The sequence below is a fragment of the Misgurnus anguillicaudatus genome, chromosome 7, assembly GCF_027580225.2.
Source record: "Misgurnus anguillicaudatus chromosome 7, ASM2758022v2, whole genome shotgun sequence".
NCBI classification, from domain to species: Eukaryota; Metazoa; Chordata; class Actinopteri; order Cypriniformes; family Cobitidae; genus Misgurnus; species Misgurnus anguillicaudatus.
Genome location: NC_073343.2, coordinates 32,860,629 through 32,879,457, shown reverse-complemented (window position 1 = coordinate 32,879,457; position 18,829 = coordinate 32,860,629). Strand labels below are relative to the sequence as shown.

Below are 18,829 nucleotides of genomic sequence, written 5' to 3'. Positions count from 1 at the left end.
AAATAGCTTTTTTAATTAAAGTAATCTTATGAGTAAAGTCACTTGCTTCCTAATCCTTATGTTTATATATTATTATACAGTAAGTTTCCCCTTCAGTTTCTACTGTATAAAATAATTTATCTGGAAAATTTGACCAAAATCCATTTATTTACATTTAATTTAAAGTACAATTAAGGCAACTCTTTACATTACTTTGCAATGGGGGTTAAATCTTATAAAGTGATGACTCTCCCAGTATCTGACCTTTTATAATTACATATGCTTTACATGAGAGACACATGATTTAAAACATAAATCCTTATTATTGCTTCATTCATTTGTTTTCTGCTTATTTGCAAGTCAAGGCATACAAGGCATATAATAGGTGACATTTACAACCTATAACACTTTCCAACATTACAAGGTGCCCTGGTGTGACACAAGTTTCAACAAGTTGAAAAGCATTGCATTTTCCTGTTTCCTACGCATCACAGGTTTTTGTCAGTTGGCGCCACTTCAAGAAAGAGTTGAAGGAAGACTGTGAGTTTATTTAAAACGCCTGGGAACAGCTTAAAGTGAATAAAGGGGATGTAAATCAAAATGCTACTCAATATGAAAATGGTCACGTAGAGGTACTCAATCTGTGGATCATCGATGATGGGTGCCAACACCAGGAAGCAAGCGGCCAACAACACCAAGATGGGGATAATTATGGGTACCTGAAATGAAAAGACATTAGTTGAATACTACTTTAAATTTAGTGGTTTATCATAAACTTGAAAAAGAAACACTATGTTAAAACAACTTTAAGCTACTTTATTTGCAGTGGACATTTCACAAGACTTCTTTAAGATGTCAAAAAAATCTTTGGTGTCCCCAGAGTACATCTGTGAAGTTCTAGCTCAAAATATTATATAGATAATTGTAGGTGTGAGCAAAAATGTGCTGTGTCCTTTTAAATGCAAATAGGCTGATCTCTGCACTTAATGGCAGTGCAGTGGTTGGATAGTGCAGATTAAGGGGCGGTATTACCCCCTTCTGACATCACAAGGGGAGCCAAATTTCAATGACCTATTTTTTCACATGCTTGCAGAGAATTGTTTACCAAAACTTAGTTACTGGGTTGATCTTTTTCACATTTTCTAGGTTGATACAAGCACCCAATTATAGCACTTAAACATGCAGTCAGATTTTCATAATATGACCCCTTTAAGGGAAGAAAAAATTGAAAGATTTATATGAATTTACCAATGCATTTCACTTTGTCCTTTACTCACAAAGATTTGATAACAAAAAAGTGTCTTGTCAAAACCCAAATATGCATTTGTTAAATTGCCTTACCGTAATCGCCCGGGGAAGTTCAGGTTTCTTGATTTTTAAATACAGAAGTCCTGATAATGTAATACCATAGAAAAACCAGGCCGTAAAACTAGAACACAAATAATATAATATTAAAGACAAACATTAAAAGCATGATTATGTTCAAGTTATTAGATTTACAAACAGTTTGAGATGACTTATCAAATATTTATCATGGATCAAGTAATAAAACTGTATTGTCGTAATATTATGTGTTTGTAGGTAATGTAAGTCAAAATTTGAGACAGTTTGCACAAAAACATTATGCACCTGAAGAAGTTTATTATGCCCTGGAAGTCTCCAGGAATGAGCACAATAAGAGATATAATAGTGGTGAAGATAAGGGCTGGAGATGGAGTCAGCCGTTTCATGTGGGCCATTGCCAAAATGTCTGGCTGTAAGACAATAATTAACAGATTGCATGATAAAAGTTTGATTTTAAGTTGAAACTGAAATGAAAGCTGCCACAAGTACTATAAGGAGAATTATTTGTGTGAACTGAAAATATTACATTTATTTTTAATAATCTATTTCTCAGAAATTCTTCCCATGTCTGTATATTCACATATTGTATATTTTTAATTATTTCCAATACACTTTTCTTACCATATGTCCCTCTCTTGCCGTCACGTAACAAACTCGTCCACCGCTGAAGAAAGATCCATTTAGCGATCCAAAGGATGAAAGTGCTGCAGCAACAGACATTATCCATCCCCATCCTCCTAATACTTTATTCCTATCACAAAAAAATACAACTATTTTCACATTATAACACAAAACAACCCTTTATTCAAACTTGAGATCATAGAATTATGGATACAAACTAGCCACTATTCAACATTTGAAGTGGATCAAAAATGTTGTCCTAAAACAAAAAGTATTGTTTAAAACTTTTATGAAAGAGTTTGATCCACTTCAAATGTTGACTACAATGCAAAAAATGAATTTCAAGGAAAAAAATTCTAAGTATAAAATCTGCCAATGGGGTAAGCAAAAAATCTTGAACACTAAATTCAAGTGAAATTCAAGAAAAATTTGCTGACCCCATTGGCAGATTTTTTTTGCTTGTTTTATGCACAAAATCACGTAAATTTGATATTTTTGCTCTAAAAATTATAGACTTATTTTCTTGGGTCGTTTTGCTCATCAAGAAAATCATCTTAATTTAAAAATTTTTTAGATACTTTTACTGAAAACAAGACAAAAATACTAAGACATTTTTTCTTGAAAATCATTTTTTGCAATGTATAATTTATCTCAATACTTGTATTTGACCATAATGCAATGAAAAGCTTGATGTCTTACCCCCAAGTAACAGCTACTGCACTAGATGATATCATCTCTGTGGGTGTCATGACAACTAGATAACTGACGTTAACCAGTAGGTAGAGAATGGTCACCATGGGAATAGCAATCATCAGTGCCCTTGGCAGGTTTACCTTAAAGAAAAAAATCACTTTATAAATGAGAGAGTTTTGAAGTTATAAGCGACAAATATCTATAGCTAAAGTCATTTTTTGTGGGTTTTTTGTGTGAAAATATAACCTTGTATATTGACTGAGTGAGTAAGGTCATGTCTAAAATCAAACTTTGATGCTCCAAATCTCATCATTAGATTATGACAATTTTGTCTGGGTTTCACAGACATCATCTTGATTTCACTACCACACTTTTATGTCCACCGTGCATGTAGTCATTGCAGAAGACATCTTACCTCAGGCTTTTTTACTTCTTCAATAACATAGTTTAAGTTGTACCATCCAGCATATGACCACAGACACTGATACAATCCCATTCCAACAGGACTGACACCAAGTTTCGTGCCTTCAAATGCAATCTCCACACTGCTAAGGCTGCCATAGTGTCCTTGTGCAAGTGTCACTATCCCTCCAATAACTATTACCATTAGACCGACCAGTTTGGCCACTAAAAAGACAACCTGAATAGCCAGAGCAAACCGTACATGTAGAATATTGGCGGTGGCGACCATCAAGATGCACGAGGCGGCTATACACTTCACTACTAGTATGGGAGGTGTACAGCCCAGGTAAAATGGTGCCATGGCATACTTTGCGAGGCTTAAGGCGATAGCTGCGATCCCAAATGGCCTTAACACAAACATGGTTGTAAATGCCACAACAAATGCAGGACATGGTCCATAAACACGCAGGATGTATACATAGTCTCCTCCAGATTCTCTGATGATCGTGCCCATCTCAGCATATGAGAAAGCAGCGCAGATGCAGATTATACCACAAACTGCCCAGATGACCAAACTTGTCCCAGGACTCCCAACGTAAACCAGTACAAATTGCGGAGACATAAAAATCCCAGAACCTATCATGATCCCCGCAACTATAGATACGGCGCTGGTAAGGCCCAGCTCGCGTCTCAGATTCAGCTTACCGGTCTCTGCACATTTCATGGTGCCGAAATGTAAGAGAAAACTGTGGGGTGTGAGAATTTATTCGAATTTAAGATGAAATAAAGACAGAGAAAGGTTTTAAGTTCAAAGTTCTTGTTTAACATTAACTACATGTGCAGCTAAGGATTTAGTGACAAATTTGCATATATGGTCTCACAATGTCTTCTGTATTTACAAAATGATTGTTATCTGCATGGCACATATATTTGTAGGACCTAATAAATAACAAAGTAAGATGTGTAAGATCTGTATTGAGCAGGATGCACAACTACAAGACGAAACATGATATTACATTTATTTTGTTGTAGGACAGATGTTTTAGCTACTATAAAATAATCACCAAGTAACATGTCTATGTAATCATTACTGTGAGATTGCAACACATAGTGAAGTTTTTCAAGAATGATCACTAACAGAAATCTGATACAGACTGACAAATGAGTTGATACCCTTCTACTAAAATAAGCATAAGCAGATAAAAAAAAATGTATGATGCATTTTCAGCATTTCCAACGCTATCTCACGAGAATTCGTACATATTTTACGAGTTGGCTAATTTGTATTAATTCATACGATTATGAATTTTTGGTACGATTTGCCTTATACCCGAGATCAGGCTGGCATTTCTGCCTCTTTACCTCTTGCTGCTCTTTGTCAGCAAAATCTTGGTCTCTTTTTAAAGAAGAAACTTTAAAGTTGTTCACTGAAGTGAATTGTGAAAATAAAAAAATGGTTATAGCAGTTTAAGTTTATTTTAAAAAATACAAATAATAATGAAATATAAAGTATATTTTATATTTAAAAACCATAAAAGCTACAAAAAAGAAAGCCATAAGTTCCAACTAGTCCTGATCCAAATTTTGAGTTAAAATCACAAACAATGAGGTTTTTGTCAAACTTTTAGTGGCTTTACCAACAAAGGCCAATAGGTGTCAATGGTTTGGTGCATACTCTTGTCACATATTAAAAAATTACTGTCACTGCATTATTATTAAAAATATTATAATAATTGTATTAGTTTATTTTATAGTCTTGTAATATGAAACTGATTTCAATGATGGCTGTCAAGATTTTTGAAGATTTATAATAGGATATTAGAATTATTAATATATAATGGTTTATATTTTCCTATGGGGTAAGTAATATTTACCAAAATGTCTATCATCAAATGACCCTGAAATCTAAAAACTACATTCTTACACTGCAAAAAATGACTTTCTTACTTAATATTGTTGTCTTGTTTCAGGAGAAAAATCTAAAAGTTCTTAAATCAAGATGCTTTTTCTTCATGAGCAAAATAACCCAAGAAAATAAGTCTAGTTTTTAGACTAAAAATATCACATTTAAGTGACTTTGTGCATAAAACAAGCAAAAAAATCTGAAAATGGGGTAAGCAAAAAAATCTTGAACATTTTTCTTCAAGAAAAATTGCTACATTAAAGAAAAAAATTGCTTACCCCATTGGCAGATTTCTTTGCTTGTTTTATGCACAAAATCACTTAAATTTGATATTTTTGGTCTAAAAACTAGATTTATTCTTGGGTCATTTTGCTCATCAAGAAAAAACATCTTTATTTAAGAATTTTTAGATATTTTTACTGAAAACAAGACAAAAATACCAAGAATTTTTTTCTTGAAAATCATTATTTGCAGTGCAGAGCTTTATACAATATATGGGTTAATGATTATTTCAGGTTTATAGGATATCTAATAAATAAATATGTAAAAACACCTTGGGCCCACTTGTTGGCCAATGCTATTTAAAAAAAATAATTAATATGTCATTCTTTTTTTGCAAATGGTGATATGAAAACCTCAATCTGAGAGCTTTCCAACATTATATAATTTGTCAAAATTAGTGTTGGTTTAACCTCCTAAGACCCGAGCTCGGTGTGGCTTGCATTTTAGATTTCTTCCAGCTATTTGGGGTTAGGAAGAATCAAATAAATATAATAACCAAATATTGTTCTTTGAACATAAAGTTAAGGGGATCGCACACCGGCCGCACAGCTCAGCGTCGCGCCGCATCGAAACGCGTCTAGGACAACTCGCAAGGTATCGTAAACCGGAAGTGCACATTAAATAGCGCGAGCTTCATCAGATAGCGTCAACTTCAAAATGCAAAATATACATTAGCAGCCAATGTTAATCATTAATGATTTAGGACAAATATGATGTTATTTAATGTTAAACTATGTGAGTGGCGCTCTGTGGCGGGACAGGGATTTGAGCAACTTCCTGAGTCGTAAGTGGGTGACGCGGACAGGCGCCACCTGTCGGCACCGATGTGCGTATACTCATATGTGTTCAATTTTTTTAGAACGGCGCGGCGTGGCCCTGAGCTGTGTGTCTTGTGTGCGACCCCCTTAAGTGTCCAAGTTTGTGTACAACAGGTTCCAGTTACACAGAATTAAGTATTATGGTGCAAACAACAAAAAATGTGATGTCCACGTATGTGGACACACCAGGTTTCAGGAGGTTAAACTTGCTGAGACAAAGCAAAATTTGGGCTGTCAGTGAAAATTGAACCCCCCCAAAAATGAAACCAACAGCTTGTAACAACTATCGACTTTGCTTACATAATAATTTATTATGCATCTCACATTATTTTGACATTATATGACGAAATTCGAGTTTATTAGTCTAAAAAGTGGATTACGCATAGCTGGTAAATACAGTATTAACCTACATGACAATCTTGGGGTTTCCATGATGCTGCATCCATACTCCATTAGATGTTAAAAAGGACGGCCATATCAGCCAAACCGACACATGTAAACATTTATAAGTACTTTTATAAATGAATGATGATAATTACCCCAGGATTCTTAATCTCTTCAGTTACCGAGTTCAAGTTGTTCCAGCCATCATAAGACCACAAACACTGGTAAAATGCCGTCCCAATGGCACTCACACTCAGTTTGGTCCCATCAAAGGACTGTTGTAGACTACTGGAGGTGTTTCCTTGAATGAGTAAAACTAATCCACCAATCAGAATCACCAGCAGTGACAAAATCTTCACGGCCATAAAAAACACTGTGACTGCCACCGAGGAACGCACGTTCAGGCAGTTCACAACAGCTAATATCACAATCCCCGCTGCTGCCAAACACTTCACCGCCACATCTGGTGGTGGACAATCGTCATAAAAAGGTGCAAGAGCATTTTGGGCAAAGCTCAGCGCCACTCCTGTCATACTGGTTGGCCTCACTACAACAATGGAGAGGAAAGCAAATATAAAGGCCATGAGGTTGCCCGAAGTCCGTAAGATGTAAACATACTCTCCTCCAGACTCACGAATCACAGTTCCTAATTCAGCATAGCAAAAAGAAGCCAACATGGCCAACAGTCCACTAGCAGCCCATATTAACAGACTCGCACCTGGACTCCCAATGTAAAGTAGCACGTATTGAGGAGACATGAAGATCCCAGATCCAACCATGACCCCTGCAACGAGAGACACACCACCCAACAGCCCAACTTCACTCTTCAGTTTTAACTTCTCGGGTTCATGTTTCTTGTCAGCTGCCATAGTGGAGGAAAGTTGTTCTTGTTTTGCAAATTAAAAATGGACGGGACACTAAAAGCTACATTTAAGAACCGAACAAAGTAACACCTTTCACAATTGATCAAGTTAATAATTACTGAACTGACGTCAAGGTCAAAGTGGAAGTGCATTATTAAGTGTGGCCATTCAGTTCACCTTTCCCATGCACTCTTTTCATTTTTCTACATTCACACATGCTCTAATTCAAATAAATATACAACACTTCAACTTGTAAATGATTTATTTAAAATGGGACTTATGCATTTAAGTTCACCCTACAAGATCCAATCTAATTCGTATTCATTTGTATGACCACATTCATACATTTTTGTACATTTTTTGGCCCTTTGAGGCAGGTTTTCGTTTTTTTTTTTACGATAATTGTTTTTGTATGAATCATTTCATACAAATTAGCTCTTCACACTGCAAAAAATGAATTTCTTACTTAGTATATTTGTCTGGCTTTCAGTAGAAATATCAAAAAATTCTTAAAACAATCACTGTAAAACCTTACAGTCAACTTAACTCAAACCATTTTATGAAACCGGTTGCCTTAAACTATTTAAGTTTTAAAACACATACATTTAAGTACTGTGAACTTGAGTCATGTGCATTTATGCACTTATATTTAAGTAGTGTGAACTTAAATATAAGTGCATAACTGCATATGACTCAATTTGTTTAAGTTCACAGTACTCAAATGTATGTGTTTTAAAACTTAAATGGTTTAAAGCAACCGGTTTCCTTAAATGGTTTGAGTTGAGTTAACTTGCATTTTTTTGATGAGCAAAAAAAAACGTCTAGTTTTTAGACAAAAAATGTATAGTTTAAGTGAATTTGTGCTTAAAGGAAACCCCACAGTTTTTCAATATTTTACTAAGTTCTTATCAGCTTATATGAATTAATACATACCTATCTTTTTTCAATGCATGCACTTTATCTTTGTACAGCGTGTCGTTAGCATTTAGCCTAGTCCCAGTCATTCCTATGGCTCCAAACAGGGATGAATTTAGAAGCATCAACACTTCTATGTTTTCCCTATTTAAAGACTTACATAGTTACACGAGTGTGGTGGCAAAAAATAAAACTTTTTTGGAACCATAGGAATGAATGGGGCTAGGCTAAATGCCAACACATTCAAGAAGTGCTGTACAAAGATTAAAAGTGCATGCATTGAAAAAAGATAGGTACACTGCAAAAAATTACTTTCAAGAAAAAAAAATATTAGTATTTTTGTCTTGTTTTCAGTAAAAATATCAAAAAATTCTTAAATAAAGATCCCTTTTCTTGATGAGCAAAACGACCTAAGAAATTAAGTAAAGTTTTTAGACCAAAAATATCAAATTTTAGCAAAAAAAATCTGCCAATGGGGTAAGCAATTTAATGGTTAAGAAAAAAGAAAGATTTTTTTTGCTTACCCCATTGGCAGATTTTTTCTTGCTTGTTTTATGCACAAAATCTCTTAAATTTGATATTTTTGGTCTAAAAACTAGACTTATTTCCTCGAGTTGTTTTGCTCATCAAGAAAAAGCAACTTGATTTAGGAATTTTTAGATATTTTTACTGAAAACAAGAATACTAAGATTTTTTTTTCTTGAAAATTATTTTTTGCAGTGTATGTATTAATTAATCTAAGTTGAGGTAAGAAAATAGTAAGATATTGAAAAACTGTGGTGTTTTTCTTTAAAACAAGCAAACAAAATCTGCCAATGGGGTAAGCTAATTTTTTCTTGAAATTTTCATGAATAAAATGTTTACGTTTTAGGGCCCTATTTTAACGATCTAAGCGCATTGTGTAAAGCGCACAGCGCAACCTCTAAATGGGCGTGTCCGAATCCACTTTTGCTAATTTAACGACGGGAAAAATGTTTTTTGCGCCAAGCGCATGGTCGAAAAGGGTTGGTCCTATTGTAATGGGAGTATTTTGGGCGTAACATGCAGTAAACCAATGAGAGTCCCAGCTCTCATCCCCTTTAAAAGCAAGTTGCGCTGACGCTATGTCTAATCCCTATTTAGATGACGGACTTTGTAAACTGAAAAACTAAACGGAGGTAGAAGATCCCCAGTTTAAGATTAATGTTAAATAATTGTGTTGATTTTCACTTGAATTGAAATTTTATTTTTTTAATAAAACCTTTAAAACCCGTTTTCTTTTAGTCATGGAAGTAAAAAAGCAGGCTTGTAATTGCTTTAAATGTATGGCTATCCAATATCATCAAAAAATAATTTACAAGTATGTAAGATAAGGTTTGTACTGTAAAAATACTTTATTTGTAACAAACAGAAGATAAAGAAATTACAAACGGCTCTCCGCACGTTTCAGCACTTTGGACAGCGTTTTTTAGCAAAGAGTTTTTTTTTAAGCATTACTTAATAATGTTTCTCATCTCACCATATCCACAGGTACAGAGTCATCATATAATAAATCCGTGAGGTAGCATTTAAAAACACATTTAAAAACAGATGCATTTGTTTAAAGCAAAGCATTTATTTACTTATCAGGCTGCAGGTGAAGCAGCTCTTTGCGCCTTCTAACGTCTCATAATAAGTCCTCAATTATGTCCAAGAGACTCAATAATAATCTTTTACATTCAATCCTTTAATCTTTCATATTTAAAAGCATTTTTGTGCTGCTGCACATTCATGTACTATGTGATAAGCAAACCCGCGTTGTCCTCCCGTTTATAGGTGCATATTAATAATGCGTTCTTTAAATAACATAAAACATATTGCGCCATTGACTTTAGACTTTAGACCAGGTTTTTGTTGGTCAATGGCGTAGTCTATTTTAGTTGCCTCAAAATAGCAACGCGCCAACAATGCGCCTGAACACACCTCGTTTTTCAGACCAGAACGCCCATGGGCGCAAAGGGGGCGCAAATGCATTTGCTATTTAAACAACGCGGCGCTAAACGTGAAAATTAGGGTGGAAACTAGCGAAAGACACTTGCGTCGCGCATTGCACTGCATTGCGCCGGGTGTAAGATAGAGCCCTTAATGTTTAAGAATAAAGTTTTTTTCCTACCCCATTTACACATTTTTTTGGCTTGTTTTAAGCACAAATTCACTTAAATTTGATATTTTTGGTCTAAAAACTAGACTTATTTTCTTAGAAGAATTTTTAAATATTTGTGCTGAAAACAAGACAAAAATCCTAAGTAAGAAAGTAAATGTTTGCAGTGTAGGCTGACTGCACTGCAAAAAATGATTTTCAAGAAAAAAAAATCTTAGTATTTTTGTCTTGTTTTCAGTAAAAAATCAAAAAAAATGTTTTAATTAAGATGTATTTTCTTGATGAGCAAAACGACCCAAGAAAACAAGTCTAGTTTTTAGATCAAAAATATCAAATTTAAGTGAATTTGTGCATTAAACAAGCAAAAAAATCTGCCAATGGGGTAAGCAAACAAGTCTTGAAACACTAAATTCAAGAACAATTCAAGAAAAATTTGCTTATCCCATTGGCAGATGTTTCATGCACAAAATCACTTAACCTTGATATCTTTGGTCCAAAACTAGCCCTACCTCCGGGGTCGTTCCGCTCATCAAGAAAAAGCATCTCAACCCAAGAACTTTTTGATATTTTTACTGAAAACAAGACAAAAATACAAAAAGATTTTTTTTTTTAAGAATTTTTTTTCTTGAAAATATTTTTTTGCAGTGGTGTTATATTAATGCTGCTGTTTTTACATAATAATGCTGATTATGTGCTATTGTGGTATAATTGAGAAATCATCTTTTTAAAAAGACTTATACAAGTGGTGACAGGGTGTCTAATCCCAGGTTTTTGTTAGTGTTTTTTTTTTTGTTAGTGTCAGAGTTTTTATTTAATGAATATTGTGGTGTTTTGTAGTTGACCACAAGGTGACAGTATGATGAGCTGTTTAGGTGAGAGAGTTTAAAAAGTAAATTCCAGATGACATCTGTGACTTTGAAGAAAACTTGAGAAAGGGGACACTGTATAAAATCTCATCAAATTACATGACTACATTCTTCAAGTGTACACGAGACACAATTGTCACTAAAGTTTACACATCAAGAGCTCATAGGGATCATATGGATGATCAGTTTCAGTTGAAATTTGCCTAGAGATAGTATACAAGATGTACTAATAAAAAATCTGTTAAGGATTTAATTGTCCTGTCTTATGATTTTTTTAAGTGACTCGTTATAAGAGAAAAAATGAAATTTTACAAAAGTTCAGGAGGAGCATGGTCACATGATCCAACCAATCAACACTAAGAGGTGCCTATAAATAGCCGTCCCTCGCCTCTGTCCCGTTTTGCAGCATTTGGCCCCGCCCAGGTTTTGTCACGTCCGACGCTCTCCACCTCTTGAACCCGCCACTACTTGTCCAAGGGGCAATTTTGTCTTTACATGAGACCTCGTTCTCTTTTTGGGGAAATCGGCCCATACTTTCCACTTTACACATGCCAGAAAGCCGAATCCTACTCTCGCCCCCACCGGCGAGACATTTGCCATTTTCCGCATCACTTGTCCACTCCGGTCCATCTAGCCAAATCATTGAAGAAGGACTGATAAAAGCGTTAAAACAAACACTATTAAACTAAAAACTTTACTTTTTCCACACAGTTTTAACGCTAAGTCATATGACATAAATTTCTCTTCTTGCAGTCTACTAATCATTTCCCATTGCACCTCTTTCGTCCTCTTGAACAAGCATGGCCGCCGGGCCCAAAATGTGCGCCCTGTAGCTTCCACCCTACTCTGCCGAGTACCGGGATCTTCCTTTCGCATCTTACTACCGGTGGCAGGCACTCGAGTCGACAGGCCGGCCTCAATCAGTTCCCTCGGCCGCATAAACAGTGGTCAGTGGTCACAATCCATCATCTCGCCCCTTCAAATTGCTGGTCAAGACCTCACTACATATTTACATTTCCATTTGACATGGGACCTACCAGTTCGATGCCGTGAGCATCTCAGCTAAGGCTCCCATCGGATGCTGCGAGGGTCCTCCCGGTCGAAACGCCTAAACCGGATGCCTAATTTCGCTCTTTAAACCATATTCGAGCATTTCTGCTCGACTGTAGGTGGGACCCGTTCGATGCCCCCATCGGATGCAGCGAGGGTCTTCCTAGTCAAACGCCTTCCTAATTCAAATGCCTCTTTTCGTTTCGCTTTTTAAAAATGTTCACCATTCACACCGGCACTCCCTGCTCGATTACAGGCGGATTCTTCCCGTCCGATGCTGCGGGCATCTCAGCCAAAGCTCCTGTCGGATAATGCGAGGGCCCCCCGTCAATTTGCCTGAACTCGGTTAATACCATTCCTCGTTCAAATATGCAAGTGCGCTCCCCATTTGAATGCTGGCAGGGCGTTCCCTTTTTTTTCCTTTCCCACTTTTTTGGGCATGTTCTTCTGGCTGCTGTTGTCATGGTCCTGTCGGACATCCGTGCTAGATTAGGTCTGAGTGCATCTGACAGGACCGTGGCAGTATCATGTTCTGTGTGGGGACATGTGGGATCACATTCTGTGTGTGGCTGCCACATGTCCCCGGTGTCTTGTTGCTGTCGTGATCTTGCCAGACCTTAGTGTAGATCAGGTCTATGTTCTGTGGGCAAGGTCAGGGCAGCAGTGTGTGTACGTGGGAACACGTGTGTTCACATCATATCTGTGTGACACGTGTTCCCAGTGTTTTGTGGCTGTCATGGTCTTGCCTGACCTTGGTTATTATCCAGAGGGCAGGACCAGGGCAGCAGTGTTTTATGTGGGAATACGTGTGTATTCACATCATATCTGTGTAACACGTATTCCCAGTGTCTTGTCACTTTTACCCTACTCCCTTATGTAATCATGTCTTAAGTGATTAATTATGTTCACCTGTTCCCCATTGATGTGGTGTCTTTATAATGCCCTTGTGTTCTCTGTGTGGTGTGCGTGCGTTGTTTGATGTTGTTAAATCCAAGTGTTCTGGTTTCCGTTTATATGTTACAGTTATTTGTGTTTCATCACATTGTTTTGTTCCTTCTGGTATGTACCCCCTCGTGGGTGTTTTCAGTTTCAGTGTAATAAATAGTTTATTTTTGTACATCTTGCGTTTGGGTTCGTCTTCTGTTATTTTTCCATTATCCGGTTTTACACGTACCGTGACATAACGCACGCACCCAACAGAACCCAGCGAGATGTTTGCTGGCAGCCGCCTGGCGATACGGGGAAGGAGATCCCGCCCCGCATACGAGTCGGGGTACGAGTGTTATGACCCACTCGTATGCGGGCCCGAAGGTAATGCCAGGCGGCGCCCAACCGGACCTGCTGGACCCCGCCAGACGCAGGCCAGCTTGAGGGCCATTAGGACCGGGGCTACCCGGCTGGAGGGATCGACTCCTGTCTCCTCGGTGTTGGAGACTACTTCCGGGGCCAGTCTCGGACCTGCTCTCCCTGCGTCGAGGGGGAGGAGGAGAAGGGCGAAGAGGGCCTCGGAACCGGCGCAGCCGGAGACCCGTCATCCGCCGGTGCAGCCGGAGACCCGTCGTCCGCCGGTGCAGCCGGAGACCCGTCGTCCGCCGGTGCAGCCGGAGACCCGTCGTCCGCCGGTGCAGCCGGAGACCCGTCGTCCGCCGGTGCAGCCGGAGACCCGTCGTCCGCCGGTGCAGCCGGAGACCCGTCGTCCGCCGGTGCAGCCGGAGACCCGTCGTCCGCCGGTGCAGCCGGAGACACGTCGTCCGCCGGTGCAGCCGGAGACACGTCGTCCGCCGGTGCAGCCGGAGACACGTCGTCCGCCGGTGCAGCCGGAGACACGTCATCCGCCGGTGCAGCCGGAGACACGTCATCCGCCGGTGCAGCCGGAGACACGTCATCCGCGGGTGCAGCCGGAGACACGTCATCCGCCGGTGCAGCCGGGGACACGTCACCAGCCGGCGCAGCCGGGGACACGTCACCAGCCGGCGCAGCCGGGGACACGTCACGCGCCGGCGCAGCCAGAGACACGTCACCAGGCGGCTTCTCAGCCGCAGGACTTTAAGACTTTTGTTCCCCATGGACATTTTGTTTCCCCTGTTTTTGCCCCACCACCCCTTCATCATTTATTGTTTTTGTTAAATCACCCCAATCCTTTTGTCACCTATGTTTGTTTACCTCTGTTGTTCGTTGTAATGTTGTTGTGGTTGTCTTCTGTTGTTCAGTCTTTCGTTCCTCGTGTTTAATGTTTTTGTTTGTTTTTGTTTGTGACGTCTTGTATCCGTCTTTTAAGTGGGGGGTACTGTCATGGTCCTGTCGGACATCCGTGCTAGATGTAGGTCTGAGTGCATCTGACAGGACCGTGGCAGTATCATGTTCTGTGTGGGGACATGTGGGGTCACATTCTGTGTGTGGCTGCCACATGTCCCCGGTGTCTTGTTGCTGTCGTGATCTTGCCAGACCTTAGTGTAGATCAGGTCTATGTTCTGTGGGCAAGGTCAGGGCAGCAGTGTGTGTACGTGGGAACACGTGTGTTCACATCATATCTGTGTGACACGTGTTCCCAGTGTTTTGTGGCTGTCATGGTCTTGCCTGACCTTGGTTATTATCCAGAGGGCAGGCCCAGGGCAGCAGTGTTTTATGTGGGAATACGTGTGTATTCACATCATATCTGTGTAACACGTATTCCCAGTGTCTTGTCACTTTTACCCTACTCCCTTATGTAATCATGTCTTAAGTGATTAATTATGTTCACCTGTTCCCCATTGATGTGGTGTCTTTATAATGCCCTTGTGTTCTCTGTGTGGTGTGCGTGCGTTGTTTGATGTTGTTAAATCCAAGTGTTCTGGTTTCCGTTTATCTGTTACAGTTATTTGTGTTTCATCACATTGTTTTGTTCCTTCTGTTTTTACCCCCTCGTGGGTGTTTTCAGTTTCAGTGTAATAAATAGTTTATTTTTGTACATCTTGCGTTTGGGTTCGTCTTCTGTTATTTTTCCATTATCCGGTTTTACACGTACCGTGACAGCTGTGGCATTTTTGGGGAGTATTCTGGATTCTGGATAAAATTCCGAGTTTTATCTCATTCCCTATCGATGACATGTTAATGCGAACTCGTGAAACATTGGTTAATAGAAACGGTGTCATTTGGCAATAGTTTTTATTTTGACATTTAGAAAAAACATACTGTAAAGGTTTTGCAAAAATCTGTAATGTAAACCAGTCTATTGTTGTTAAAATATGCATTGGTAATGCTGTCTTGGTTTACAGGTGTGACAGAATGAAACGGTGAATGATAGACAGACAGACAGATTCATTGACATTGAAAATTGTCACTTTACCTGAGGACGCTTGATTTCTTCAGTAATATAGTTCAAGGTGTTCCAGCCATCATAGGACCATAAACACTGATAAAATCCCATCGCAATGGCACTAACACCCAGTTTGGTCCCATCAAAGGAATGTTGTAGACTACTGGAGGTGTTTCCTTGAATGAGTAAAACTATTCCACCAATCAGAATCACCAGCAGTGCCAAAATCTTAACAGCCGTGAAAAACACTGTGACTGCCATCGAGGAACGCACATTCATGCAGTTCATTGCAGTCAACATCACAATCCCCGCTGCTGCCAAACACTTCACCGCCACATCTGGTGGTGGACAATCGTCATAAAAAAATGCAAGAAGATTTTGGGCAAAGGTGAGCGTTACCGCAATTATGCCGGTTGGTCTCATCACCAAGTTAGTGGTAAATGAAAACATAAAAGCCACAACATTGCCAGAAGTGTGCAAGATGTAGACATACTCTCCTCCAGACTCACCAATCACAGTTCCTAATTCAGCATAGCAAAAAGAAGCCGCCATGGCCAACAGTCCACTAGCAGCCCATATTAAAAGACTTGCACCTGGACTCCCAATGTAAAGTAGCACGTATTGAGGAGACATGAAGATCCCAGATCCAATTATGACCCCTGCAATAAGAGACACACCACCCAACAGCCCAACTTCACTCTTCAGTTTTAACTTCTCGGGTTTTTTGTCATCTGCCATAGTTGATCAGCGTTGTGTTTCTGTGATGCGTTTGATAGATTTCATATGGACGTAATGAAGAGGACAAAGTAACACTTTATTATTTCATTTACAGAGGTAATCATTACAAGTCTGATCAACGTTGGACTGCAATTGGCTATTCATTTATCTATCATTGACTTGTCCTGATCTTGGCTTCAGTCATGCTTTTGAGGTAAATGTATGATAAAAGATGTATAGCTTAAAGGGACACTCCACTTTTTTGAAAATATGCTCATTTTCCAGCTCCCCTAGAGTTAAACATTTAATTTGCAATCCATTCAGCTGATCTCCGGGTCTGGCGGTAGTACTTTTAGCATAGCTTAGCACAATCCATTGAATCTGATTAGACCATTAGCATTGCGCTAAACAAATAACCAAAGAGTTTCGGTATTTTCGCTATTTAAAAATTGACTCTTCTGTAGTTACACTGTGTACTAAGACCAAAGAAAAATTAAAAGTTGCTATTTTCTAGGCAGATATGGCTATATACTCTCATTCTGACGTAATAGTCAAGGACTTTGCTGTCATAACATGGCTGCAGCCGGCGCAATGATATTACGCAGCGCCTGAAAATAGTCCCCTGCTATTGAAAATAACCAAGGGGACTATTTTCAGGCAGTGCATAATATCACTGCAGCCATGTTATAACAGCAAAGTCCGCGTTTCATCACTACATTGGCTGTTTCTCAATATGCATTCTTCTTGCGTCCTTGTGTTCTCGCTTTACGTCATCATTAAACGTCAAAGTTTAATTCCAATTCTCAAGAACGCAAGTACAGAGGATGCATGAAAATACCCGGATAAGTTCTTGATATCGAGGATGCATCGAGTGTAGACTTGCGCGCTGAAATCTGGGGAGGTCAGGTGACCAGCAGGAAGATCGCACACATTATCTAGTCTAGTTTTTAGACCAAAAATATAAAATTTAAGTGATTTTGTGTATAAAACAAGCAAAAAAATTTGCCAATGGGGTAAGCAAAAAATCGTGAACATTTTTCTTAAACACTAAATTCAAGAAAAATTCAAGAAATTTTGCTTACCCCATTGGGAGATTTTTTGCTTGTTTTATTCACAAAATCACTTAAATGTGATATGTTTTGGTCTAAAAACTAGACTTATTTTCTTGGGTCGTTTTGCTCATCAAGAAAAAGCATCTTAATTGAAGAATTTGTAGATATTTTTACTGAAAACAAGACAAAAATACTAAGAATTCTTTTTCTTGAAAACCATTTTTTGCAGTGAGTCATGCACTATTAATCTCATCTCTGTCTCTGTTACCGGGATAATCACTTCCAATTGAAATTTGAGAGAGAGTCTACAGCATGTACCAATGAGCATCTGTTAAGGATTTACTTGTCATGTTCCCTGATGTTTGAAGTGACTTATTATGAGAGGGAAAAAAATAAATTTTAGCTACATAACATTGGTTAATAGAAACGCTGTCTTTGACCTTGAAAATTGTCACTTTACCTGAGGATGCTTGATTTCTTCAGTTATATTATTTAAGGTGCTCCATCCATCATAGGACCACAAACACTGATAAAATCCTGTCGCAATGGCACTAACACCCAGTTTGGTCCCATCAAAGGACTGTTGTAGACTACTGGAGGTGTTTCCTTGAATGAGTAAAACTATTCCACCAATCAGAATCACCAGCAGTGACAAAATCTTGACAGCCGTGAAAAACACTGTGACTGCCATCGAGGAACGCACATTCAGGCAGTTCATAGCAGTCAATATAACAATCCCCGCTGCTGCCAAACACTTCACTGCTACAAATGGTGGTCGACAATCGTCATAAAAAGATGCAAGAAGATTTTGGGCAAACGTTAGTGCTACCGCAATTATACTGCTTGGTCTCACCACAAAGTTAATGGTGAATGAAAATATGAAAGCCATAACATTGCCAGAAGTGCGCAAGATGTAGATGTAGTCTCCTCCAGACTCACGAATCACAGTTCCTAATTCAGCATAGCAAAAAGAAGCCGCCATGGCCAACAGTCCACTAGCAGCCCATATTAACAGACTCGCACCTGGACTCCCAATGTAAAGTAGCACGTATTGAGGAGACATGAAGATCCCAGATCCAACCATGACCCCTGCAATAAGAGACACACCACCCAACAGCCCAACTTCACTCTTCAGTTTTAACTTCTCTGTTTTTTTGTCATCTGCCATAGTTGATCAGCGTTGTGTTTCTGAGATGCGTTCGATAGATTTCATATGGAAGTAATGAAGAGGACAAAGTAACACGTTTTAATTTCATTTACAGAGGTAATCATTACAAGTCTGATCAACGTTGGACTGCAATTGGCTATTCATTTATCTATCATTGACTTGATCTTGGCTTCAGTCATGCTTTTGAGGTAAATGTATGATAAAAGATGTATAGCTTAAAGGGACATTCCACTTTTTGCTCATTTTCCAGCTCCCCTAGAGTTAAACATTTGATTTTTACAGTTTTGGAATCCATTCAGCCGATCTCTGGGTCTGGCAGTACCACTTTTAGCATAGCACAATCCATTGAATCTGATTA

The 18,829-nt window shown here is 38.7% G+C and overlaps 1 protein-coding gene across 4 annotated transcripts; it reads right to left on the bottom strand.

The window, feature by feature from the left end:
• Nucleotides 1-128: 128 nt before the first annotated feature.
• On the bottom strand, nucleotides 129-18,508 carry LOC129417138 (b(0,+)-type amino acid transporter 1). 4 transcript variants are annotated; one of them, XM_055171612.2, is made up of 6 exons: nucleotides 17,764-18,508; nucleotides 2,644-2,777; nucleotides 1,945-2,074; nucleotides 1,609-1,733; nucleotides 1,321-1,408; nucleotides 129-698 (listed from the first exon to the last, which is right to left on the bottom strand). In XM_055171612.2, exons 1-6 carry the CDS (start codon nucleotides 18,469-18,471, stop codon nucleotides 468-470), a joined length of 1,416 nt encoding a protein of 471 aa, XP_055027587.2. In that variant the 5' UTR covers nucleotides 18,472-18,508; the 3' UTR covers nucleotides 129-467. The 4 variants fall into 4 exon arrangements, with proteins under 4 accessions (XP_055027587.2, XP_073725853.1, XP_055027584.2 ...); XM_073869752.1 differs by lacking the exon at nucleotides 17,764-18,508 and adding an exon at nucleotides 15,565-16,330; XM_055171609.2 differs by lacking the exon at nucleotides 17,764-18,508 and adding an exon at nucleotides 6,582-7,392.
• Nucleotides 18,509-18,829: the final 321 nt, after the last annotated feature.

What these genes read in the sequence shown, in the direction of transcription:
- LOC129417138 (XM_055171609.2), bottom strand. Translation starts at nt 7,295, where the DNA reads ATGGCAGCTGACAAGAAACATGAACCCGAGAAGTTAAAACTGAAGAGT. An exon ending in AAGAGATTAAGAATCCTGGG is followed by an intron (nt 2,778 to 6,581) that starts GTAATTATCATC and finishes TTTTTCTTTAAG; the next exon opens with GTAAACCTGCCAAGGGCACT. An exon ending in GCAGTAGCTGTTACTTGGGG is followed by an intron (nt 2,075 to 2,643) that starts GTAAGACATCAA and finishes TTTTTGTGATAG; the next exon opens with GAATAAAGTATTAGGAGGAT.